The sequence below is a fragment of the Eretmochelys imbricata genome, chromosome 22 (assembly GCF_965152235.1).
Source record: "Eretmochelys imbricata isolate rEreImb1 chromosome 22, rEreImb1.hap1, whole genome shotgun sequence".
Classification (NCBI taxonomy): domain Eukaryota; kingdom Metazoa; phylum Chordata; order Testudines; family Cheloniidae; genus Eretmochelys; species Eretmochelys imbricata.
Genome location: NC_135593.1, coordinates 18876775 through 18903862, shown reverse-complemented (window position 1 = coordinate 18903862; position 27088 = coordinate 18876775). Strand labels below are relative to the sequence as shown.

The following is a 27088-nucleotide window of genomic DNA, read 5'->3' as shown; positions in this document are numbered from 1 at the left end:
AGAGGGAATAAGTACCACACCTGTAATTACCTAAAGCAGTGATTCTCAAAATTCATTGCACCATGACCCCCCTTCTGACAACAAAAATTACTATACAACCCCAGGAGGGGGGACTGAAGCCTAAGGGCTAGGGGAGGGAGGCAAAGCTGAAGCCCAGGGACTTATGACCTGGGCAGGAGGCATGTAACCGTAGCCCCTCGGGCTTTGGCCCTGGGTGGTGGGGCTCGGGCTTGGGCTTCAGCACCGGGTGGTGGGGCTAGGGCTTTGGCTTTGGCTCGGCCCTAGGCCTCAGCAAGTCTAAAAACAGCTTTGGCCCCAACCCACAATTTGAGAACCTCTGACCTATAGCATACACTATATATGTATATATGTATATAAATATACATTTAGATATATGGCCCAGTTTTATAAACCTTACTCACATTGACTTCAGTGAGACTACTCAGGTGAGTAAGTACTAGTCAGTGGGAGTAAAAGGTCCAGAATCTGGTCCATACTGTATATCTTTGGATTAATACAGAGTTGAAATGTTGAATTATTTTTAAACTCTTGAAGCTGGACTTCTAGACTTTAACAATCTCCAGTGTGTTACTAGAGTGAATAGTACAAGCTGCTAGTGTACTGCACCCTATGTAGGTTACTCCGCAGTGTTAACCCTTTCATTGCACATTCTGTGTATATATAAAATATCCCTCTCTATAGTCACAGCATTTTTTATGGAACAGTTGATGGGAAACATTCAGGTGTTTGGATGTTGTAAGTCACGGCCACAACAGTACTGAGAGGCCATTTGCTATATCAGTTTTATAGTTTCTTCCCCTGCAATTTAAACGACTGTCAAATCTGCTTCAATAAAGTTACGTTAGATTTCTTTGGAGTTGGTTTTTCCTTTTTTTTCTGTTGAAATTGTACAATGAATACATTATCACAACGTGTAGACTTTTAAAGGCTATGTAGGAGTCACATTGTTTTGTCTCTCTCTACTACTTTGTGCTCAGATATCTGGGCTTCAAAACCCAGCTCAGCATCTGGGCACTCGGTATAACACAAGAACATAAGAATGGCCATACTGGTCCATCTAGCCCAGTCTCCTGTATTCTGGCACTGGCCAGGGCCAGATGCTTCAGATGGAATGAACAGAACAGGGCAATTTACTGAGTGAGCCATCTCCAGTTGTCCAGACCCAGGTTCTGGCATCAAAGGCTTATGGACACCTGGAACATGGGGTTGTGTCCCTGACCATTTTGGCTAATGGCCATTGATGGAGCTATTCTCCAAGAATTTATCTCATTCTTTTTTGAATCCAGTTATACATTTGGTCTTCACAATATCTCCCGGCAATGAGTCCTATAGGTTTACTGTGAGTTGTGTGAAGCAATTCCTCATGTTTGTTTTAAACCTACTGCCTATTAATTTAATTGGGTGAGTCCTGGTTCCAGTGTTATGAGAAAATAACACTTCCTTATTCACTTTCTTCACACCACTCATGATTTTATAGACCTCTATCATATCGCCCCTTAGTTGTCTCATTTCTAAGATGAACAGACCTAGTCTTTTTAATCTCTCCTTATATGGAAGCTGTTCCATACACCTAAGCATTTTTGTTGGCCATTGCTGTACTTTTTCTGATTCAGATTTTCTGATTCAACTTTTTTGAGATGGGGGCTGCATGCAGTATTCAAAATGTGGCTATACTAGGAATTTATATAGTGGTATTGTGATATTTTCTGTCTTACTAGCTATCCCTTTCCTAGTGGTTGCTAGCATTCTGTTCGCTTTTTTGACTGCTGGAGCACATTGAGCGGATGTTTTCAGAGAACTATCCAGAGTGACTCCAAGATCTCTTTCTCGAGTGGTAACCGCTAATTTAGGCCCCCTCAATTTTCTAGGGATGATGTTTTCCAGTGTGCCCTGCTTTGCCTTTATCAACATTGATTTTCCTCCGCCATTGTGTTGCCCTGTGATCCGGGTTTGCGAGACCCCTTGGCAGTCAGCTTTGGACTTAACTACCTTGAATAATTTTGCATCATCTGCAAACTCTGCCACCTCCCTGCTCACCCCTCTTCCCAGATCATTCATGTGCATCGGTTGGTGACGTGTGCGCTCCCCCACCCTCCTGCCATCCCCTGTGCCAGGCGAAGGCCTTCGCCCGACCCTGAAGCCTGCGTGGGAGTAGCCCTGCGTCACGTGACCTCGCCGAGGCGTTCCTCCCTCCCTCCCCACGAGGCCCGCGGAGCACGCGCCCCCCCTTAAAAGGGGGGGCGGGGCCCGCCAAGGAAGTTCCGGGTCAGAGGGCGGCAAGGAGGCGGAAGCGGAAGCGGAGGGGAGCAGCGCAGCGCAGCATGTCGGCGATCGGGGAGCTGGAGCCCGTGCGGGGCGGCCCCTTGTTCCGGCCCCTCAGCGCCGAGGACGAGGAGCAGCAGCCGGACGAGATCGAGTCCCTCTGCATGAGCTGCTACCGCAACGTGAGGCCGGGGAGGGGCCGCCCCGCGCGGGGGCCGGGGGCCGGGCTGGGAGCGGGGTACAGGAGTCCCGCGGCTCCCCTGCCCGGGCGTGAGGGGGGCACCCGCCCCGCCCCGGTGGGTCCATGTTCCCTTGGCTTTGCTCTTCCAGGGGGTGACCCGGCTGCTGCTCACCAAGATCCCCTTCTTCAGAGAGATCATCGTCAGCTCCTTTACCTGCGGCAGCTGTGCTTGGTCCAACACCGAGATCCAGTCGGCGGGGCGGATCCAGGAGCAGGGGGTGCGCTACACCCTCGCTGTTACTGCGCGGCAGGTGAGCCAGGCCCCCCCGTGTCGGCCTCTCCGGGCGGGAGGCGGGGGCAGGCCCAGACCTGGTAGTGTGGAGAGCCTTAGCACCCGCTGCTGGGTGGAGGGCGCCCTGGCAGTTCTGAGGTCGCCTCGTTGCCACCTGCCGCTTGCTGGCCTTGTCTGGATCAGTCAAAACGTAATTGCTGAAAACCAGCAAAGCTGTCAAAAGCCTCCGCTTGGGGGATACCAATGGCCTGACTTTAAGCGTTCAGCGCTTGTGATACAATAGGAAGCCCCTGAGTATCTTGTTGATAGTGGAGACTGAATCTGGGGCCTCATGCTATGAAAGCCTGAACACCTACTTCCTGAGCTAGTAGACCCACTTCTCCTAGTCAAGGTTGTAGCAGGTTCATCAGCCTGTGTATTGCCCAGCCACTGAAGGGGGAAGGAGTGCCCCACTGAATAAGCACAGGGTACACTTCCACTGCCTGTTGAAATTTAGTGGCTGATCCTGGGCTGTCTGCATCTCTGAAGACCATGCTTGTGCCTGTGCATCCTGACTGAAACTATAGGGCGGGTTGAAACTGGTGGAATGTAGGTAAGCAGGTTCTAACTAGGACCCTAGGACTGTCACTACTTGAGGATAAAGCACAGCTGTCCTCAGAGTACAATATGGCAGCAATTCTGCTTGTCTGACTACTATAAAGTAACTAATATTTAATGAGGCACTATCAGCTGCTCGTTAATGGGATGCTGACTCTCTGGGAAGTAGTTTGGTGTAAGATGTCCACACAGCATGCTAAAACAGGCTGTTCTGTGGAGACGTTGTGGACATTTGAGGAAGGGAGAGCCAGTCAGTGGATCAGTGTTTTCCCTGATGCGTGGCATCAATCTTCAGAAAAGATTGTTTTTGTCAGGTTCATTGATGCTTTGGTGTATCTGCACTTACAAGGTGGGCAGAGGAGATGGGGGTGGCTTAAGGTGGCCACCATTTAATTGTAACTTACACTTATGAACTTAAGTTGAATGGGCAAATAACTGGTGGGAGAGGCAGCCCAGGGAAACAGTGAGTGGAAACATTGGTTTCACTGGCTCTGTGTGCGAATGATCTTCTAGTGGGAGGATGCTACCACTGTGTTCCCAATGTGCTTCTCAGGGTTGAATTCATACTTGCTTAGCATGTGTAGGGTTCCTGGCCTGTTGTAGCTTTGTTTTTAATCTTTCCTATACATTGTTCTGTCCAGGATATGAATAGGGAAGTGGTGAAGACAGATTGTGCCACGGCTAGAATCCCAGAGCTAGACTTTGAAATTCCTGCTTTTTCTCAGAAAGGAGGTAGGTATGTAATCTGAGCTCGTTTGTGGCTTGGGGTGGCTGGTAGCAATTTAGCAGAGGTGTTGGTACAGCAACAACTTTTGGCTACTGGAATAGACTGCTACCCTGTATCTGAGTATGACCTAGCCTAGACCAGGGTTTGGATCTTGGGGCATAAACTGATTTACACCAGTACGGCTTTACTGAGATGACTGACTGGATGATGGATGGAGGTGGGTAGAGCTAGGCTCTGTGGTATTACTGTCTTGTACTCTGGACCCCAATTTATCCTGCTGCTAGTCAGTGTCTAGCATGGAAAGCTAGCTCCCCCAAATCCTGCAGTGTCTTGGAGACGGTGTCACAGCCTAGCCCTGAGGCGCCTCTTCCTTCATGAATGCTTCTCATGTTGGCAGCAGAAGCTTCTTCTGTTGGAGGTCTGGGCTTCTGTCCACTGACATGTGCATGGTGAATCTGCAGCTGGATAGTGCTGCCTGAGTAGGGAAGAGACTAGAAATACCAGGCCAAAAAGCAGGAGCTCTTAAGAGTTCTTGTTTTCCCATCTGTGGGAATAAATAGTTCTAGGAAGGATTGGTGGGCTAGGGATGATAAATTTAGAAGATTAACAACATTGCTCTAGTGTACTTAATACTGTAATTAGGTCTGCTTTCTCCCTCTATCAAGCTCTTACCACAATCGAGGGAATAATTGACAGAGCTGTCGCTGGCCTGGAGCAGGATCAGCCAGTCCGCAGGGTAAGGTGCTTTAGGAAGGTAATATCAAAACAGATGTCCGCTTACGGATTACACTTGTCTACAAATTCTGTAACTATCACAGTTACACATCCCCTACTAGATGACGAGCTGAGAACGCTTCTTGGCTTGGCATTGTGTGCCTGTGACAGGCCTATCTGAAGGTCTAGGCTGGTACCAAAGATCCGATCTGATCTTGAGTATCTCTCCTTTCACAGGCAGCAGACAAAGGTGTGGCAGGAAAAATAGATGAGTTTATTGGCAAACTCAAGCAGCTGAAGGAAGTGGATTCTTCTTTCACCTTTGTAAGTATTAGCAGGAGGGTGGGGAAATGCATCTGCCCCTCTCTTTGGGGGCAAAACAAGGAGGATTCCTGAAGACTTTTCTTATACTTCCCTCTGTCAGATCATAGATGACCCCTCAGGTAATAGCTTTGTGGAGAATCCTCGTGCGCCGCAGAAAGATGATGCTCTTGTGGTTACTCATTACAGGAGGACTGCCCAGCAGGATGCTATGCTTGGCTTGGAGGTATTATGTCTGGGTGGGGAAGGTGTCTTAAAGTCAGAAGTGAGGGGAGGCCTGGCAGGTGTTAGTTCTTCCCTCATTCCTACCCTCCGTGGCCTATATTCAGGTGCTAGACTTCCATAATGGAAAGGAAAATGCCCCCTTCAGATCCTAATCTGTGTCCTCCTTTATATGCCAGAGGGGATGCTGCTGAGTAGCAGAGGCATTCTTCTCTTCCACCCTGTCCCAAAGAGTCTGTTCAGAGATCCATGAATGGGAAGATGTATCAGGTATAATTATCTGAGCCTCTGAGTTGGCATACTGATATTGGCCTCTATGCTGTTTCAGACAGAGGAGACTGATGAGAACCCAACTGACTCTGTGGAGGATCTGAGGAATGAAGTGAGTAATGTTCCTGGTTGGCCACCTGGAGCTCTCTAACTGGATTGCAGCTGTGTCCTGATTGCTCTGAGGAACATATGGTAGTGGGCGCACACATAGGGATACCGATACCTAAACTGCCCCATTTGCTGGACTAATTTTTTCCAAGCTACAGTGATCAGGGCTATAAGTATTGAGATGGAAGCTAAATTCATGTATTGCTCCCGGTTACAGTAGTCTTTGGTATCTGTCTTTAGCCAAGTAAGTGCCCATAGTGCAACAGATCAGACCCTTCAGCGTGTTCTTGTATTGTAGGTGTTGCAGTTCAACACAAACTGTCCTGAATGTAATGCCCCAGCCAACACTAACATGAAGCTAGTGCGTATCCTTCTGATGGGACGGTGTGACAGTACAAGTTGACCTTTTCCTGCTGTGCCGAGAGGGGGTGGTCAGTATTGTGCACAGGCCTGGTGCTTTATGGCTCTGTATTCTGCCAGAGAGAGGCTTAAATGTCTGACCCAGGATAGCAAAGCCTTTGACTCTGGAGACCTATCTAAGAGCTACTTATGGCTTGGAAACAAGCTCATGTTTGAATCTCAATGGATGATCCCATTAAATAGGAACAAAAGGCTGGAAACCTATTGGTGCCTGTGAACAGGACTCTCTGAATTGGTGCTCAGCACCTGCGTTGGCACTGACATGCTAATCTCCTTCGACTGCTCTTCTGAACAAAGTTGCATCCTGTCGTCGGGAAGTAGCTTAGTCCTGTGTAAGGAAGACAGAAGTTCTTTGTCTTGGAGGTTTCTTATTTCAGGCAAACTTCCCTAACGGTCTGTCCCAGAAATTCCACACTTCAAGGAAGTGGTCATCATGGCTACAAACTGCGAGGCCTGTGGACACAGGACGAATGAGGTGAGCTGCAAACCTGACCATGTCTTCAGAACATGCCAGCCTTCTCCTGTGCTCTCCAAAGGGATGGACTTTTCTGTCTGTCCCCTGCCTGCACCCCACTCCTGATCATAATTTGGCTTCCTGGATTACATATTGGACAGAGGAGACTGGAGGAGATGGGGGTTTGTTAAATGTCTTTTAACATTTAACATACCCTCGGGTGGGTAGGACCACAGCAGCTGAGTGGCTAGCATTGGAACAAATACCTGCAGCTGTAACATGTTAATCCACTAAGTAGCTGACTTGGATGACTAACTCTTCTATCCCCCAAAATCTGTCCTAAACCTAAGGTTGAGATACTGACCCTAAATGACCCTAGATCTGGCTGGCCCAATGCAGAGTCTTAGATGCAAGACATACACACCAACTCTTAAAGCACACTGTAGTGGCAAGAGGATTAAAGTATTCTGAATGCTTTGTCACTTGTAAACTAACTCTAACAGATTGTTTCTAGGTTAAATCTGGAGGAGCAATAGAACCGTTGGGTACCAGGATCACCCTTCATGTTACAGACCCTTCAGACATGACAAGAGATATACTAAAGGTAATCTCTTCCTTCAGATACCTGATAATCTTTAAATGTGTGTGTGGCTACTTCTTGGGACCTCTTCTCTCAATTTGGCCCTACTGATGAAGGAAGTGGGGTCTAGCTGGGGCTTCTGGGATTTATTCCCAGCTCACCATAGACTTTCTGTGGTCTTGGCTCTTCACCTCTGAATCCCTCAGATGGCAGCTGCTCTCTAGCACATCACCCTTTTGGATGACCTGGAAATAAGCATACCATGTGTCTCTCTGCAGTCAGAGACGTGTAGCGTGGAGATTCCAGAGCTGGAGTTCGAGCTTGGCATGGGAGCGCTGGGGGGGAAATTCACCACTCTGGAGGGGCTGCTGAAAGATATCCGAGATCTGGTGAGTGGTGTATATTAAGCTTCTGTTTAGCTGAGGTTTGTACCTGTAGCTGCATTTGGGATGCATAGGACTCCTCCCCACCCCCCCGCCAATGAACTGACTCCAAATGCTGAGAACCTGTAGCTTCCTGTAGACTTGGGTATGTAGCGCAAGCGTGCAGCGCCACTGAACAGTCATTCATGTTATGCTGCAGCCTTCACTCGCCCTGCCTGGAGAGGGGGGAGCACGTCAGCCACAGTGGCTTTCATGCTCTTCTGGGGAGAGGTGGGTTGTCCTTCAGAATTCCTCTTCCTCCCTCCCCTTCTTCATGTTTCACAGTAACTGTTCTTGTAGACCCTGCTCCCCTGAGCTAGTCAGTGCATCTATCAGAGGGTTACTTGGGAGCAGCATCAATCACTCCCTCCTTAGACTCTGGATGTGTTGCCATCCCAGCCTCTCTCGATCTGAACAACTGAGGGTAGCTCTGATATGTGGCATAGCTTAATGCCTGCTCTGTTCTGGCGCACTGATGCCCACAGGAAGGCAGGCTGTGGAAGCGGGTTTCTGAGGTCATAGTAGATGGAACGGACACTGTCCCTCTGCCTTCAGAACCTGATCTAGGAGCTAAAGAGATCTCAGCACATTGGTTCCAGCTCACTCTGTACAGGGCCTCTTCACTGTAGATGTTGATTCTTAAGATACCCAGCTGAGCTGAGGACTTCCCCTTGACTGATGTAAAGATAGGAACAAGCCCTTTGTGTCTAAAGGAAACAAGGTTTCAAAAGCCTCTTATGGGTTGCCTAGAGCAGCATGCTATCATAGCCGGCTGCCAACTCCTATTAACTAGTGACTTCCCAGGGCTCCCCGAATGTCCTGGGCCAGGCTGGGCGTCGCTCACATGCAGGTACCACGAAGTATTCCGCAATAGTAACTCAGTGTGGCAGAATGTGAAGGAGCCTGTTTTCTGTTGCAGATTGTGAAAAACCCCTTCACTCTGGGGGACAGCTCTACTCCAAGCAGAGTGGAGAAGCTCCAAGAGTTTGGCAGGAAGGTGTATCAGGTTAGTAGCTTTGGTGTCCTATTCGCACTGAACCTGGCAAATGACCTGGTCAGATGTGTTCTTTGGCAGCATTGCTGCAAGTCTGAAGGGTGTAACTTTGTGGAATCTCAGCAGGCATGTAAGTTTCCCCTCCTTATGCTGCCATCCTGTTCAGTTCCCGCCTTCCACCAATGTCCTGTGTAGCCATGCTATAAGCCTTCTGCAGGGAGGGGGCTTGTGGCTCCTGCTTCAGGACCACTGATGTTGCACCATATATCATTAGGCAGGGAGCATCCCCTAACACAACATGCTTACACCCAATGAAGGCAATAATCCTGAAACTTTCCCTGACCTCAAACCATCACACAAACTAGACTAAAGATGTTTAATATCCCTCCTCTGGCCACCTAAGTGTTGGGCAGAGCTTTCCTGTCACTGAAATGAGACAAACCTGCCATGCTGCAACACAGTCCGGGCCAAAAGGGGCGAACTGTCCATGTACTTTGAGCTAATGCTCTGTGGCACCTCCGTGCCATAGGATCTCCAAATCTAGTACATATAACTATATACATCATGGACATAGATCACATCACTGGCTGTACTAGTATTCTGATAGTCAGTGTTCAGAAGAGTAATGTAATAGGGCTTTGGCTCTGTCTGCCAGCATTCAATGATTCAGCTGATGGGGGTCAAGATGGAGCACTGCATGCTGGGAGATCAAGGCACAGCCATATTAGCCATATCCAGTGTGGACAGCTGTGAGAAGCTGCACTTCTGTTTGAAGATTACCACTGGCTTGTGTGTTTCCTGGATGATGGAGCTGGGACACAAACTCTTCATTTGTTACACCAGACTCCTCAACCTTCAAATGTTGCAACTGTTCACAATATGAACAGGGACTAGATAGCATGACAGCAGTGCTTTGCTGCTTCCTATGCCTGGAACTCTGTCCGGCTCTAAGCCTCCTCACCTGAAGCATGTCCTGTCTTGAGTGAATGCTGGTATACACAGGAAATGCTCTAGCTGTCTGTAGAGCACTGCACATTCTTAGAATGGTGTATAAAGTGTCTAGCTCCTGAGGTAGCATTCTCTGCAAGGTTGAGTGTGATGTTGACAACCTGCAAGATGCAGCAGGGACTTGGATTTTAGGTTTGATTGATCACTGCTCAAATAGAACATGTGGGGTCCTGGCTGTTAATCTGTCTCCATTTCCTCAGATTATGGAGGGTCACATGGAGGCTCACTTCATTCTGGATGATCCTGCAGGGAACAGCTACCTTCAGGTAGAGTATTGAGCACTTATGATGAGACTTCCCTTTAGGGTCTTCTGAATGCAGTAATCCACAGATGCACCCCCCACCCAATGCTATTCAAAACAACCAAGGAACCACTTTGGGGGTGTCCTGAGGTGGGAAGAGAATTGTTTTTTCACCTCCATGTACCTTAATGTCGGTCAGCTCCATTCCAGGAGGCAATCCCAGCGGTGGTGGTAGGAAAAAAGCAGATACATGGTTCTTCAGGGGCTGAGAGTTAAGAGCCTAAGGTCTCTTTCTCTCTTCTATTGACTTGTGGGAACTTGGGCAAGTCACTTGATCTCTCTGCCTCACAGAATTCACTTCTAAAGGGGGCTGACCCTTGCCTTCCTAAAAGGGAGGGTAAGGCTCAACTATTATATGTAAAATGCTTTGTGATCCTTTGGCTGAAACTTGCTGGAGAAGTGCAACGCATGTAAGTATGTGAGGCTCTGACCATACCAAAGCACAACTAACTTTCTTTCTTTTTTTCTCTCTTTGAACCAAAGAATGTCTATGCTCCAGAGGAAGATCCAGAGCTAAAAGTGGAGCACTACGAGCGCACGTTTGCACAGAATGAGGAGCTGGGCCTCAATGACATGAGAACTGAGGGCTATGAAACTGGGCTGACCTCTGAGCAGTAGCAGCACATGGAGGGACAGAAAAGCCAAACTCTTCTCACTAAGTTATTACTATTGTAATAGGGCTAAGGACCTGGCCTATCTTGCACTGGAAGCAAGCTTTTTGTGCTTAATTTACATGTGCTTAATTTACCTTTTTGGAAGTTGGCAGGTGGGCAGACCTTAAAGTCAAAAGTTGAGTGTTAATTACCTTATTTTGGAGGTTTATACTTGCATAAAGAAAAATGTAAAAAACCTATTTGCTTGGGTTTCAGTTGTGTTCTTTGTCTTCCTGTGTATGCACTAACTGGGATCTGTAGAACCCCTCCTCCAGCAGCAGTTGGTGCTAGATCCTTGAGTAGCAGCTGGCTCTGCAGCTAGTGTCTCCAGACTGATGGTACACTTCTGTTTTTAAATGAAAACTACCCTCACTTTCTCTACACTGTGTTCCAATGTAAAGTATTAATTAACAAAGTGTTGCTTTTGCATAGTTCTATGCCCTATTTTTGTTTTTTTTGTGCATGTCCTCAAGCTCACAGCTGAGAACTCCAGGCACAGAGAAGCTTGGGTTTGAATCTTGGGAGGAAAAGCTAACAAAACAATTAGTGGTGGATCAACACAATCTCTGATTATGGCTAATACTTAACCAAGTCAGGGGTTTGGCAGTGTAGAGGCAGTTGAGTGTACTCTGAGCTGTGCTCAGAATAAAAAAGGAATAATTTGACAATAGATGGGTTTGTCTAACTTTCAGCCTGAGAAAGTGGGGCAGCTGTACTGCACTATTATATTCCACTTGCAGCAGTAAAGGGGGAGGCAGCCTTAATTATAAGAAGGCAATGATTTTTTCATGGAGGTTGTGCAAGTCACAGAATCTGATTTCAGCCCTTGGGAGCTGCAAGATCCCCTTGGTTGTAGATGGCAGCCGGCAGGGGCCCTCCACAGCTCCTTACCCGCTGCGCGTACCCTGTAGCTAAGCTCCCTATTTTGTCCTAAACTTTTTTTAAAAAAGCAGAAGTCAGCCAGGTCCTGACCTGCTGTGAGTTTTAATTTGTTACAGGGGCCCTGTCCCTGACTCTTACTAAAAATACCCACAACACCATCTCAACCTTCCTCATCCTGCAGTGGGGCTGCGTGGCCCCCAGTTCCCGATCCTGGTTCAACTCCAGCCCAAGCCTCCAGCAGGGCCCTCGGCCTGACGGGGGCTTTTAATGTCCGGACAGGCAGTTTTAATACTTTACCCCGCTGCGGCCTAGGGCGGTCCCTGCGCCCAGTCCCGCTCCCTCAGTCACGGACGCTCCCCCTCCCCCGCTCAGCGCGCACCAGCAGGCGGAGACCAAGGGAACTCCTCGCTGCAGGAGCCCCGCCGCGCGCCCCACACCCCTCCCCCGCCGGAAGCGCCCGCGCGCCCCGCCCCACGTGCGCCGGCCGGGGCCAGGCGGTTTCCGGTGCGCGCCGCGCGCCGCTTTGTCCCCGTCGCCGCCCCGTCCGCCCCGCGCCGCGCCGCCATGGCGGCCCCGGGCCTGTCCAAGGCCGAGTACCTGCGGCGCTACCTGGGCGGGGCCGCGGCCGAGCCCGAGGGCGGCAGGCGCAAGCGGAGGAAGAAACCGCCGGGGAGCGGCGGCAGGGGGTGAGTGGCCCCGCTTCCGGCTCTTCCCCGGGGGGCCCCCGCCCCCAGGGCTCCTCGGGCCCCGCGCCGCTGCCCCCGGGTTCCCGAGCTCCGCAGTGGGCCCCCCCTTGCTCCCAGGGACCCCCCTCCCCGCCCTAAGGGGTCCCCCTGGCTCCCTTAGCCCCCCTTGCTCCGAGGGACTCCCCCCAAGGGTCCCCCTGGCTCCCTTAGCCCCCCCTTGCTCCCAGGGACCCCCTCCCCGCCCTAAGGGGTCCCCCTGGCTCCCTTAGCCCCCCCTTGCTCCGAGGGACCCCCTTCCCCATCTCCCACCCCGCCCAAAGGGGTCCCCAGGCTCTCCCAGCCCTTAGCCCCCCCTTGCTCCCAGGGACCCCCCCAAGGGTCCCCCTGGCTCCCTTAGCCCCCCCTTGCTCCTAGGGACCCCCTCCCCGCCCTAAGGGGTCCCCCTGGCTCCCTTAGCCCCCCTTGCTCCGAGGGACCCCCTCCCTGCCCTAAGGGGTCCCCCTGGCTCCCTTAGCCCCCCCTTGCTCCCAGGGACCCCCTCCCCGCCCTAAGGGGTCCCCCTGGCTCCCTTAGCCCCCCCTTGCTCCGAGGGACCCCCTTCCCCATCTCCCACCCCGCCCAAAGGGGTCCCCAGGCTCTCCCAGCCCTTAGTCCCCCCTTGCTCCCAGGGACCCCCCCCCAGGGGTCCCCCTGGCTCCCTTAGCCCCCCCTTGCTCCCAGGGACCCCCTCCCCGCCCTAAGGGGTCCCCCTGGCTCCCTTAGCCCCCCCTTGCTCCGAGGGACCCCTTTCCCCATCTCCCACCCCGCCCTAAGGGGTCCCCAGGCTCTCCCAGCCCTTAGCCCCCCCTTGCTCCCAGGGACTCCCCCCAAGGGTCCCCCTGGCTCCCTTAGCCCCCCCTTGCTCCCAGGGACCCTCTCCCCGCCCTAAGGGGTCCCCCTGGCTCCCTTAGCCCCCCCTTGCTCCCAGGGACCCCGCTCCCCGCCCTAAGGGGTTCCCAGGCTCTCCCAGCCCTTAGCTCCCCCTTGCTCCCAGGGACCCCCCCGCCCTAAGGGTCCCCCTGGCTCCCTGGGCCCCCCCTTGCTCCGAGGGACCCCCTTCCCCACTTCCCACCCTGCCCTAAGGGGTCCCCAGGCTCTCCCAGCCCTTAGTCCCCCCTTGCTCCCAGGGACCCCCCCAAGGGTCCCCCTGGCTCCCTTAGCCCCCCCTTGCTCTTAGGGACCCCACCCCACCCTAAGGGGTCCCCAGGCTCTCCCAGCCCTTAGCTCGCCCTTCCTCCCAGGGACCCCACCGCCCTAAGGGTCCCCCTGGCTCCCTTGGCCCCCCTTGCTCCGAGGGACCCCCCTCTCCCGCCCTAAGGGTTCCTCTGGCTCCTCCAGACTTTCCCCAGGCTCCCTGACCCCCCCCCCCCAACGATTTTCCCCACAGCGCTTAGGGATGTGATTAAAGGGTTGAAAAATGTGCTGTATAGCAGCGATTCTCAACTAGGGGTACGCCAAGGCTACATAAAAAGCCCAGACAACGACTTGTTTACGGTGCTCTATAGACTATACACTGAAACGTGTGTACAGTATTTATATTTCAGTTGATTATCTTACACTTATAAGATAAAAACGAGAAAGTCAGCCATTGTTCAGTACTGGTGTGCTGTGACACATCTATATTTTTATGTCTGATTTTGTAAGCAAGTAGTTTTTAAGGGAGGTGAAACTTCGGGGGTACGCAAGACAAATCAGACCCCTGAAAGTGGTACAGTAGTCTGGAAAGCTTGAGAGCCATTGCCTTATAGTGACAGACTCAAGGATCTCGGTCTATTTGGCTTAACAAAAAGAAGGTTAAGGGGTGACCTGGTTACAGTTTGTAAGAACCTAGGTGGGGAATAAATATGTGATAATGGGCTCTTCAATCTAGCAGAGAAAGGTAGAACTGGATGTTTTTCTAAAAGATCTGCTCTAGGAATTATTGTGGGAAAATTCCTTGGTCTATGCCATATAGGAGATCCAGGTTCTCAACCTGTTTACCTTTGTGGGCTGCATCCAATACTACCTGTGTGGCCCATAGGATGTCACATGGGCTGCTGCTCTGTGCTGATTGGGACATAAGCGGCCCATGGCTGCAGGTTGAGAACCTAGATCATCACAATGGTCCCTTCTGCCCTTGGAATCTATGAATCTGAGAGACCTCCTCCACTTCCACTCTGAAGGATCCCCAAGTAACCCCTTAACCATGGGGGCCCACCAGTCATCTCCTCCCTTCTGAGACCAGAACACTTGTGTCTACCCCTATCCCCAGTGTGTGTTTGGGGCTTGGGGCTTGTGTAGCTTTCTTTCTTGCTCTCCCTGCCCTGTTCACTGCATATGGGGAGAGGTATAGCTAGAGCATCACCCCTAGGTGGCTGATTGGGGGTGGTTGGTCTCACAGCAGTAGACTATGGGGATGCAAAATGCAACTGCCGTGTCTCTGAGGGTCCTTTCTTTGCCTGCCACCTGAGTTGCGTACATTGGACACACATGCCCCTTATTGCTTCATTCATTTGCTTTGTACTCACTCCCATGAGCCATGGTCCTTTCCTAATGCCACTACCTTTCTCCCCCTCCTCTCAGGATGCGAATAGTGGATGATGATGTGAGCTGGAATAGCATTTCTGCTGCACAAGAGAAAGAGGAGGAGGAAGAGGATGAAGGGGATCTGCCTGTGGTGGGTACTCAAGGGTCTGGAGGCTTGTGCTATCAAAAACCAAAGTACTGATTTTATTGAGCACCCTTACAAACTTCCTGCTGTCATCATGGGGGGAAACACTTGCCAAGCAGTGCCCGGGGGAATGGCTGCCTGTGTAAGTGGACAAAGTGAATAACTTGTCTGGTTTAACTGTAGAGAGATCTCATTAGCATCCTAGAAAGAATGATACTTTGCATTCAGATTTTTTATATATGCATTGCAGTAGATCTAAAAGCTTAAAGCAAACTGGAGCCTTGTTCTCCTCGGCCTTGTACAACCGTCAGCAAAGGGAGCATTTGGTTTGTAAGCTGTTGGTGATAGGGACTGTTACTTACTACATCTCTGTCTTGCATTAAAAAAATTAACAAAACAACATTATAGCAAAAGGAGAGAGCAGCTGACCCTGCAGTGCTGCTGTTCTGTGAAGATGTTTCAGAAATAGGAAGTAAAATTGACCAATGGCATAAGTGGGTGCAACTCTGTTGGCCTTAATCAGTGTCAGATTTGTCCCAGAGCACGTGTGAAAGATGTGGCTGCACAAGGGCTGTGTTACACTACATGTCCCATAGAGAATCCAGGATGCGAGTGTCTAAAAGTAATTGAAAAGCACTTAGAGACCATTATGCTTCATGACTCATGTCCCTCTTCTGGGGTAATTGCTTCCGAGAGCAGAGATTCTCAACCTTTTTCCTTTGTGAGCCCCCCCAGCATGCTATAAAAACTCCCCGGCCCACCTCTGCTGCAACAGCTGGTTTTCTGCATATAAAAGCCAGGGCTGGCGTTAGGGGGTCACAAGCAGGGGAATTGCCTGGGGCGCCATGCCACAGGGGCCCCTGCAAAGCTACATTGCTCAGGCTTTAGCTTCAGCCCTGGGTGGTGGGGCTCAGGGACCTGGGCTTCAGCCCCATGCAGTGGGGCTTTGGGTTTCTGTCCTGGGCCCCAGCGAGTCTAATGCTAGCCCTCCTTGGAGGCCTCCCTGAAACCTGCTCGAGGCCCCCTTGGGGGCCACGGACCTCTCGTTGAGAATTACTGTGCTAGAGCATATTTTCCTGTGCTTTGTCTAGTTCAGGTTCCAATGACACACTGTAAGTAGACAGACTGTAACTAGCAACTTTTAGTAGGATGTTATTGAGTTAACAATCATATTTTTAAAAGCCTTTGTTTGAGTTACTAACAGCACCTGAGATACTGAAAGATTTTTAATGAGACTGATCAGTTTCACTTACTGCTTCTTTTGGGGTAGCCCATCTTCAATGTCTTGTGAACAGATACTGTTTAGATTTAAAACTTCCCTTCAAACAAATACAAACAAACAAAGTTCCCATTGGAATTGATAATTTTTTTTTTTTTTGCTAATTCCTGTTTTTGAGCCAAATCTAAATTTTGATCTGAGACTGCTTGGCATGGTGGGTCTTTAGAGATTGATTTTTAAATGAAAAAGAAGCAGAGGAGAGCTGTTCCAAAACAAAAGCAACAGATGAGAGAAATATTTTGAAAAGTTTTAAAACAACCTCTTGTAATGAAATCAAATAAGCCTGTGCAATTGATGTTGTGAGCTAGACTTTGCAACTTAAGTAGTAAGGGATGTGTTCTTTTCTAGAGTTACAGAGAACAACCCAGCATTTAATACATAGTCAGAGGCTTTAGCAATATTGTATGTTTTGATATCAATGTACAGAAAGTCTGTGCAGTAGAATAATGGAGGTTTACAGGCAAACCACATTAGTTGCCTGAATGTGTTTATTTTTGAGAGTAAAAAATCTCTTTGGTTCTAACTCTGCTACGTTACATTCAGGTGGCAGAGTTTATTGATGAGCGTCCAGAAGAAGTGAAACGGATGGAAGAATTCCGGACAAACAATAAATGGAAGCTTTTAGGAGGTAAGCTTGGAGTGGTGGTTGTGGTTGTTTTAGCCCCAGTAAAGTTTTCAGCTTGGTACAATACCCACAAATGTAGTAAGTCCTTGTTCCAAATAATTTACAATTAAAGATAGATATGTAGGAAATAGGAAACACTCTGTAACCCAGAGATGGAGAAGTCTTAAGTTTTATAGGGTTTTCATTCCACATTTCAATACATATGTCTTATGAGCCTTACAGAAGAAAAGAGCTTTCAGGAGGAACTTGACCAAAGAGAAGTGGTTTGGCTTAGAAGGGGTGTTCCACAGGAAAGAGGCAGCATGGAAAGTTGCATGTGGAAAGTGATAGAAGGAAATGAAGAGAGATTCAGGACTGGCATTTTACAGAGAACAGAGGGGCTGATGGGATACAGTGGGACACAGGATGAGATGCGGATGGGGGGACTTGTGAATGGGTTTGAAGATAAAGCCAAGACCTTCAGCTTGACTTCAGCAAGGTGATGCCCTGCAATTGTCAGGTTGTCATCGATGGAATTGAGGGTGAAAGTGAGCATAGTCATCACCTGCAGAAGATGTGAGGGCAGGGGCCCTCTTAGTTGATTGCAGGGAGCCCTGTCTGACTTCATCTAGGGAGCACATCTGGGCTAACTTTCCATTCCCTTCCCCTGAGTATATTGCCTCTGCAAGCTGAAAAATAAAACACCAACAGAAAAAGCATATACCTCACAAGTTCTGAGATGTGCTCTCATTTTATGGAGAAATCATAGGACTGGAAAGGACCTTGAGAGGTCATCTCGTCCAGTCCCCTGCACTCATGGCAGGACTAAGTATTATCTAGACCATCCCTGACAGGTGTTTGTCTAACCTGCTCTTAAAAATCTCCAGTGCTGGAGATTCAACAACCTCCTTAGGCAATTTATTCCAGTGCTTAACCACCCTGACAGGATGTTTTTTCTAATGTCCAACCTAAACCTCCCTGGCTGCAATTTAAGCCCATTGCTTCTTTTCCTATCCTCCGAGGTTAAGAAGAACAATTTTTCTCCCTCCTCCTTGTAACAACATTTTATGTACTTGAAAACTGTTATCATGTCCCCTCTGTCTTCCCTCGTAGGTCATGTTTTCTAGACTTTTACTCATTTTTGTTGCTCTTCTATGGACTTTCTCCAATTTGTCCACATCTTTCCTGAAATGTGGCGCCCAGAACTGGACACAATATTCCAGTTGAGGCATAACCAGCTCAGAATAGAGTGGAAGAATTACTTCTCTCGTCTTGCTTACAACACTTCTGCTAATACATCCCAGAATGATGTTCGCTTTTTTTGCAACAGTGTTAGACTGTTGACTCATATTTAGCTTGTGGTCCACTATGACGAGAATCTAAGTGATGATCTTTTCTTTTTTTAGATCAGAATGAAGATTCACAAAGCTCAGACCTTTCTCTAGCTGCCAAGTCTATAGCAAGGTATGGGGCTTTGCCTGGGGTCGTGGTTACCAGGTTCTTTTTTATTTTGTATAATACTTTGTTTTCAGTGTTGTCCCTTTTATCACAGGGTCTCACAGTACTTTACAGTTAAGCCTTATGATGTAGGAAAGGGATATATGAGGATTGCTTTATTCAGTCCTAAAATGCATTCACCTCTGGGGGAGAATGCAGTAACTGTCTATTACAGTGTACAGAAATACTACACAACACTTTAACACAGGAAGCAGATTTATTCCATAGTCATTTAAATATGTAGAGAAAATGTTGGTGACTGCGTGCTGCCAAGCAAAGCTGGAATGTGATGAGGACAGTAGAGTTCCCTCATTTTCATAACAGCCTTGGGATCTTTATATTCTCGTATGACTCCTAAAAACATTCCGACTGCCCATAATAGTGGAAGGGGCTGAAACAGATTTTAAGTATTATGTTGGTCATAAAGTGATTCTGGTAGAACTTAAATGCCAACCCGGCCGGAGCTCAGAGGGCTCAGGTATAGGAGCCCTTTTGGGGTTTTTGTGTGGTAGTGACAGATCAGAGGTGACAAGTGCAGGAATTAATCTGTGTGAACGTCTGTTTGTGAAACTGAGAACCAAATGTGAATTGGTAACCAGCGCTCCATTCAGGAGGGCTATTAACATCCTTTAAACCCTGCTGGCTGCTTTACAAACCCCTTGTTTTGTTTTTATTTCCAGTTCAGAAACCACAAAACAAAAGAAAATTAAACACTCATCTGAACCATCACCTCCCAGGAGAGGTCGCCATGATTCACCTGAGAGCTCTCCACCCAGGAAGCAGCGTCATGATTCTTCAGATGAGTCTCCATCCAGGAATCAGCGCTGCGACTCGCCGGACCTGTCGCCGCCCCGCCGGGGCCGCCGCGACTCGCCGGACCTGTCGCCGCCCCGCCGGGGCCGCCGCGACTCGCCGGACCTGTCGCCGCCCCGCCGGGGCCGCCGCGACTCGCCGGACCTGTCGCCGCCCCGCCGGGGCCGCCGCGACTCGCCGGACCTGTCGCCGCCCCGCCGGGGCCGCCGCGACTCGCCGGACCTGTCGCCGCCCCGCCGGGGCCGCCGCGACTCGCCGGACCTGTCGCCGCCCCGCCGGGGCCGCCGCGACTCGCCGGACCTGTCGCCGCCCCGCCGGGGCCGCCGCGACTCGCCGGACCTGTCGCCGCCCCGCCGGGGCCGCCGCAACTCAGTGTCAGGCAAAAAAAGCAACAAAACTATGGACAAATCGCTACCAGGAGGAATCCAAGGAGAGCGATCTAATCTGAGATCCGGCTTCCCACACAAGTCCTCATCGCATCATAAGCAGCAGATAACTCCAGATCTTTCGCCCCCCAGGAAGAACAGAGACAATTCTGACCTAGCCACATCACCATGTCAGAGAAAGAGAACTGGATCACCTAATGGGCTGAAAAAACAAAGCAGCACAAGAGGTGAGTGTGTATGAGATCATCCAGCGCTAGCCGGGTGCTCTTGGGAACAGCAAGTCACTCAAGTTCGTGTTATTTCTAAACGTTTGTCAGGCCCCAGTCTGTGACCATGTTTGAACACTGCTGCCAGCTGTGGGATTTGGAATCAGTGTTTCACACTTTCCCTTGGTAAGTTAAAGATGGTAGGACTTGGACTTATCTTACAACAAGTACAAAAATCCCCAGTAACGAAAGTTTTGTAATGGTAAAGCTAAGTCTCTCAGTCCCGTTCTGCACAGACTTAGCAAGGGGTTAAAAATCAACTCAAAGTGCCTATATCAGAGGCAAATTCAAGTAAAAGGAACCTCACGGAAAGAGAAGAATATTTCCAACACGTGTTAGTGAATGTTAATAATATCCTTTTTCCCTGCACATGAAGAGGTGGCCTTAGGGACAGCTGACCTAGCCCATGCTGATGGGAAATAGCCTCAATCAGGAACGAAGCTGTTGGAGCAATGCTGATTATACCTAAGTACTTACCAGTATTTTTATAGGTGTAGAAGAGGGATTTTCAAAATAATGTCTAGGACCAGTTGGGGCTGTTCTTAGAGTTTGATATAGAGTTCTAAAAGGAGTGCCCAGGCAGGGCTTAGCTGTCTGTGTACCCTATTATCACATGGCTTGTTTAACATCTCTTCTGGTTTCCAAAACTGGCTAGTTTAGCTCTGCAGAGATGCACCACAGACGCTAGCATGTCCAGGCTTTTACAGGGCTCCAAATTGTATTTCTTCTGTGATTATAATTTGATATCTCTGTATTATTGCAGACGTTTCTCCAGCCAATAAAAAGCCTAAACAGGCTCTGTCGCCTAAAAGGCGCAAGAGGCATGACTCTGATTCTTCACTGCCACGGAAGAGTTCCCAGGATTCCTCTGATTCTGACCTTTCCCCCCTTCGGAACAGTCGCAGACCAGGCCTGCTACACCGTGACTCCCACTCCAAACTCTCTCCTCCCAAGAGGAATCAGAACACATCTTCGGATTCTGATTTATCTCCTCCCCGAAGGAGTCAGGCAGCTGGAAAGAAACTCCACAGTTCAAGGAGCTCTCCTGGCCTCTTGCCTCCTCGTCGAGGCCCAGATTCTAAAAGATCTTTCCAGGGGGAGAGAGGAGAGGACCAGAGGGTAAGCTTGTAAGGTATACGTTTCCCACGCTGCCCTCCTTACATGCCTCACCCCGTCCTGCAGTGAGCATTGGTAAGGTTGAGTGATTAGCTTTGTCCTCTTGGCCCACTCAGTCTTTGTGTGTCTGCTGAGAGTGCCCACAAGGGGGCCAGTTATTGCCCCGGGGAGGGAGGTGGCTTGGTGATATGGGCATTTCTCCTAAGAACTGGACTGAGATCACCAGCTCATTACATGGATGGGCCTCCACAGCCTTCAGCTAGTGATAATGTGTGGTATCCCTTTTGGATTTGCAGGCCAGCCAGATGCTGTCTGGGGGTAAAGCTGGCTTGGTGTCAGCCGACCTGCTGCGGAGAGAACAGCAGGAGCACAGGAGACATGACAGAAATAACAAACACTTGGAAGGTAAAGAGTTAATGAGACTGTAATGGGCATCAACCTTCCTTCAACCTACAGCCTGGTTCCTACTGCTTTTTTCTTTGCTAGTCGTAGGGGTTTTGGGTGTGGTGGGCCCTGGCTGAAGTGATTCTCTGTGGGGTAGCATCTAGGCACTCTGAAAGGCCTTCGAAGGGCCTGTAAAGCCCCTTCATTTTCAGTTTAAATCGATTTTTACTAAAAAAGTCGCAGGTTTTACAAAAAGTATTCACTTTTTTTTCTCATTTTCACCATACTTTTGTATCATTCAAAAACATAAAAAAAACTTGTTTTATTAGGAAAATACAAGACATTGCATGAGATATATGTATTACGATAATACAATACTCTGCGTGTGTGTACATGCAAAATTGCTTGTTGAAGTAAGGCTACGTATTAACCTAGATAAGGTACACACAATAAACAAACAGGCACGCATGCAAGCTCTGAAGTGCGTGTGTGTGCATCCGAACATACTGATCAATCTCATGCCGACCATGTACACATTTCAAGCTGTTAGCAGCTAATGGTTTAAAGATTTGACACACTAAAATGGGAAGAAAACTAAAATCTATATCAGAATACATTTCAGAACACAAGGAGGTATTCAAAAGTTTAAAAAAAACCCAAAATCAGGAGAAAAGGATGAAGTTGAGTGTATGCGCGGCAAATGGTATAGCCCAATTATTAAATGTAAATATTTATAGGTTAATAGTTCTAAGTCTACAACAGTAAACTGTTTATTCAAATGAAAAGTTTTGTTTGGGGATTAGCAATATATTGTTTTCTTAAACTCAGAAGTGGCATTGTGTTTTGAGTTCTGTTTTAGTTCTGTAGCAAACCACATTGAACGGAATTCAAAGCAGTAATCCATCTACTGAATACTTTTTTCCCATCTTTCCGTTCACCAAAATAAACCCTGATACTTACCTAGAAACATTATTAATAGTTTTTTGCACTGATTTTCACCTGTTTTTGGTGTTGTGGTAATAAACACTGATAAATTCCTGGGAAAAATTAAATAAAAACTGAAAACAAAGGGCCCTAGGCCTGTAAAGTAAATGAAATATAAATGGTGGAACCCCCCCCACCCCCGAGCACTGCTCCCCATGAAATAATAATAGAGAGGGCTGAAGCTTTTGGGACTTGCATCAGGGTGCTAGGCAGGCTCAGGGAGCACTTTTTAAAAGAACAGGGTCAGACTGAGATTTGAAGAGGCCTACCTACAAGGACAGTTGTGGTCAGTGGCTAGAAACTGGTGGTTGTGGTTCTGTTGTTATTGGTTGGTGACCTTTTTCTGAGGCTGGAATACTTTAAAAACAAAAAAATATACATTAACCAACCAAAACACAAGGCTCTTGAAGTGCGTAGAAGTGATTAACTGAATTGACTGAGATCTTGGAAATGTTCTAAAATGACTAACCTGGACCTTCTCATGTCTTCAGATGAATCCCAAAATGCTGAAACAGTCTTTCGAGACAAATCAGGCCGCAAGAGGGACCTTACGCAGGAACGACTTGAACAGCAGAAGAAGGCGGAGGCGAAATCTGAGAGAGATGAGCTGTATGCCAAGTGGGGCAAGGGGTAAGAAGTCCCAGAGTTCAATAGCAAACTGCTCAGTCCTTCTGTTCCATGGCATAATATCCCCTCCCCCTAATGATGTAACACCTCTGTTTCCAACAAAGATGGCCATTTTGATGGTGGTTTGAGTGATACGGATGCAGGCCCACTTGTGACTGGAGTGAGATCACTGGACTCCTTTCCCAGGGAGCACTGACCAGGCACTGAGATTCTGGATTTGAACCTGTGACCTGGACACCAAATGTTCTCTGTCATCTTAGAGATCTCTTGAATCTTCCTGTCCAGCACTGGTGTGTGGAGTGTGAGTGCCGTACACTTGTTGGTAGCACAGGATTGCAGTCAGCCAAGCACACTGAGCAAGCAGTAGGATGTGCCCTGGGTCTGACTTGCTCTAACATAAGGCTTCGTATGTTTCTTTTCAAGCCTGGCTCAGAGTAGGCAGCAGCAGCAGAATGTGGAGGATGCAGTAAAGGAGATGCAGAAGCCATTGGCTCGTTACATTGATGACCAAGACTTGGATCAGATGCTTCGAGAGAAGGAAAGAGAAGGGGACCCCATGGCTAACTTCATCAAAAAGAAGAAAGCCAAAGAGAGCAAGGATAAGAGAGGTTGGTTTGTATTTGTTATGGCAGTTCAGGGCTCCAGTGATTGCACTGGTGAACAAGGCTGCTGTGAGTAAATACACAGCACAAGACTCACCGTAACAGATCAGTCTGTTTCTGGTGGATGTTAGTGCAGTAGTGGTAAAAACAACTGTACTGTTGTTTGCCAGCTGTGGTCTGATTGGCTTAGAGACCAGGTGAACAACAGTGCTATGGTCTTATGAACCAACAGAGTTAAACTAGATTAAAGGTGGTATTTGGAAGTTGCCTCCATGAATAATGGTCAGTGCTCAGCAGGCTGGCTGGCTGGCTCAGCATTCAGCGCTTGTGTGTGTACACTGGTTTCGATTGATGTTAACATAACCACGTGATTGGGCTGAAATAGTAATGGATTATATTGTTGCTTTTCTCTGCCTCTAGAGAAGCCCAGGTACAATGGACCAGCACCTCCCCTGAACAGGTTTAACTTATGGCCTGGGTATCGCTGGGATGGAGTGGACAGGTAGGCATTCCTGTTAAGTTTGCGGCGGTAGAGGTAGTAGATGGGCCTCTGCCCTGAAGAGCTTACCCTGAGCTCAGGGGATAACCCAGACAAAGGCATGGGGGAAGCATGCTGTACTGCCTGCACACAAAGGCGTTTGCACACAGTCTCTTGGCTTAATGAGCTTCCAAAGCTTTTTTTTTTTTTTTTTTAATGATGTGAATTTCATGCCAGAGTGAGGTGCTGGCTCAACGCCCCGAAAGACCAGAGTTCTCTGTTGACCAGCACAAGGGGAGCAGCCTGGGTAAGCAGCACTGCAGGCTTCTCGTTAGAGCTGCTTGAATTTTTGGGGCGTGAAAATGGCTTTTCAGTGATACCGAAAAATGTTTGCCTTGGCAATTTTACAAATCGTTGGTCAAATTGAAATGACCAACTATTGGGTTTCAGGTTTTTGCAGGTGCACGCCCCTTCCTCTTTTCCCCTTTCCCATCCTCCCCCTCTTTTTTCCCCAGTGAGGTGGGAGGAGGACCCCAACCGGTCTTTTTTGTATTGATTATAACTTTTTTTTTTTTTTTTCATTTTTTAGATGAAAAATCAAAAACTTCCATGAAATGTATGTTTTTAATTTTTCACAGAAAATACTTGCCATTTTCTTACCATCTGTGCTTTCCACACCCTGCTCTCCCCCTTGCTAATATGCCTCAGTGCTGACATTTGCAGACCCTTGCTATGGTGAGCTGGGAGACCAATCTCCATAGTTTGTCCGTCTTGCCAATGTGGGGATACGTGGCTTTTGCAGTCAGGACATCTATTGTTAGAAACTGGAAGGAGTCTCACCTAATTTGCTGTACAGTGGCCACTGAACTGCCACCAGATGGCACCAGCTGTTGTTAACTACGGATGGAGCTGAAACTGAGCCAGCAATCTAGAAATGGAGGGGAGCTTGAGCAATCTGGTCATTCCAAAAGGTTTCATTTCTCAGAAATGGCTTGGTAAAGTATATTGTGCACCAACCCACACTCTTGTTGATGTTATTTTGTAGGTCCAATGGGTTTGAACAGAAGCGCTTTGCCAGGCTAGCCAGCAAGAAGGCAGTTCAGGAGCTTGCATATAAATGGAGTGTTGAGGACATGTAAACAAAAGAGAGAACCATATGGAAGACTGCTCCTGGCTCCCTGGCAGGGAGGAAGAGAGACCTCAGTACACCTAATGCCGTTGCAAGAGCTGTAAGAAATGGCTTATTCTTCCCTGAACACCTCTTCTCCATAGCATTTAGTGTTAAAGAGGACTACCTGGGGATGACAAGGCTGCCTCTAAAGGAAAGTTCAAGATGTTCCTGGAAGAGGATGAAAACAGGTCACTCTGTCCAGGCAGGCAGAGAGGAGAAGGGGGAAACTTTGGGTCCCTTGAGCACAGAGAAGAACTTCTACAGCTTTACTGCGAGCAGCCAACAGGTTGAATGCAGAGGCAAAGTGCAGTATCCTGCTACCTGCAGGAGCTGTTCTGCTCTCTTGGACCTGCTGTGAGATGCAGAAGAGACACCAGTTTCTGGCATTAATATTTTTTTAACAAATTATATATAAATACATTTGTAACCCTATTTTCAGCCAAACTCCTGGTCCCCTGGAGGTGTTTTTGGGATCTGTTGGTTTTCAGTTGTGTCCCAAATCTCAGGTGCTTCTCTGGGGTGCGGAGAGGATTAAAGAAAACTACTTCATAGAATAATTATGCTTTTGCGTATCAAGATTGTAAACCGAAAGTTGAGATTTCAGCTGTGGGGAGCTCAACAGGTATTTGTAGGCAGTGGTGGCAGCTCGTGCTTTAATACCATCAGCTGGCTTGTCGCTGTTGTGCCTCAGAAAGTCTGCCTGATGTCATTGCTAAGGAGCCTGAAGTGGCTTTTCTGTCCCGCAATGTGTGGATTCCTCGACTGGCAGTGAAAGTTGTAAAGCAGAAGCCCCTCTTGCTCTTAGCTGTGAGCTTAGCTAAGTAGACAAATATTTCCTACAATGCCTTGTTCCATATGGTGTAACATCACTATCTCGTCCCTTCCTAAATGGGGTTTTTTGAGAGAGGGGTGTGGGGGAGAAACTCTTTTGTTGTATTTGACAAAAAACCCATCCTGGCTAAAAGCTCTGGCAGTTGGTCTGGGTTAACTGCTTATGGAAAGATGCAGGTAATGGTGGGTTTAAATGTACTACCCTGAATGTGATTTTCTTTTGAGTATCTGATGGCAAGGGGTTGGTCTCTATCGAGCGGTCTGATAGTAACAGCTAGCTTGGCAGTTGCATAGTCACAGCCTTGCTGTTTGCACGTTTGTTTAAACCTGAAATCTAACTTTCAGAACAGATGACCATTCTGCCAAGACTCTGAGCCACAGTTAAGGGAGAGACAATGTGGCCTGGTCCCTCCTGTTGAGAAAGCACCTCTGATCTCACAGGCAGCTGGAGTTTTCTCTTGTTTACTTTGCAGAGAGAAGATGTTGAATGCCCCAGCTGTTTCCATGGAAGGTCCTTGCCTTAGTAGCAGTCTGGGTCTTGGGATAGGAATTAGGCTCCCATGGTTCTCATGCTGCATGAGAGTGCTGGGTGGGAAGTATAGTGCAAACGTTTTCTTAGGAAATGTGATTCTTGGGGTGGTGCTTTCTCCTGGTCAAAAGGTCATGCTCCTTTTTTATTTAACAGGTTAAATTTCTAGCAGTCCTGTAACCTGGATGTACAATTGTAAATAATAACTTTGTTTTTTAGCTGGCTCTTTGTGCGGGGTGGTTTTTTTAAACTTTAAACCTACAGCAGGGGTTAAGTTGGCATAGGTGTGTCTCTCAGGGGTGTGGATTTTTCAGACCCCTGAGACAAGTAGCTCTACCGATTTAAGTTCCTGGTGAAGACCAGCTCCAAACACAAATACATGTATAGGATAAATGTATGCATGGCACAGACATCATATTATAATCGTTCACAGCAGTTACAATTAAGTTTGAATTGGTGATTAAAAAAAAATTAACCCTTGGATTTTTTAAGTCAATGTAAGTTGTAGGCCTTTGCCCTCTTGAGATAGACGTATATAAATAGACTTTTGTTTTTGTCATCTGATTTTTCTGATAAGTCACGTGCTGCTGGTGCTCCTCTGTTACTCCAGCTTTGCAGAAAACTACTGTTTGGCGTTGTTCAGATAGAAAGTTGGAAGCGCTCCTTTTGCTGAGGAATGCATATCTGTCTAATCAGGACCATTTAAGTGCTAACACT

General features: G+C 48.3%; 2 protein-coding genes across 2 annotated transcripts; both read left to right on the top strand.

The window, feature by feature from the left end:
• Positions 1–2312: 2312 nt before the first annotated feature.
• Positions 2313–10896, top strand: ZPR1 (ZPR1 zinc finger). The gene is made up of 14 exons (XM_077839740.1): positions 2313–2465; positions 2614–2775; positions 3995–4085; positions 4746–4816; positions 5032–5118; positions 5219–5341; positions 5666–5719; positions 6014–6080; positions 6540–6610; positions 7104–7193; positions 7448–7558; positions 8511–8597; positions 9794–9859; positions 10378–10896. The coding sequence occupies exons 1-14, from the start codon at positions 2343–2345 to the stop codon at positions 10510–10512; spliced, it is 1338 nt and encodes a 445-aa protein (XP_077695866.1). The 5' UTR covers positions 2313–2342; the 3' UTR covers positions 10513–10896.
• Positions 10897–11935: 1039 nt separating this feature from the next.
• BUD13 (BUD13 spliceosome associated protein) lies at positions 11936–26593 on the top strand. Its single transcript, XM_077839823.1, has 11 exons — positions 11936–12115; positions 14717–14810; positions 16627–16711; positions 18094–18151; positions 18865–19610; positions 20413–20768; positions 21062–21170; positions 22625–22763; positions 23184–23368; positions 23783–23864; positions 24886–26593. Exons 1-11 carry the CDS (start codon positions 11994–11996, stop codon positions 24977–24979), a joined length of 2070 nt encoding a protein of 689 aa, XP_077695949.1. The 5' UTR covers positions 11936–11993; the 3' UTR covers positions 24980–26593.
• Positions 26594–27088: the final 495 nt, after the last annotated feature.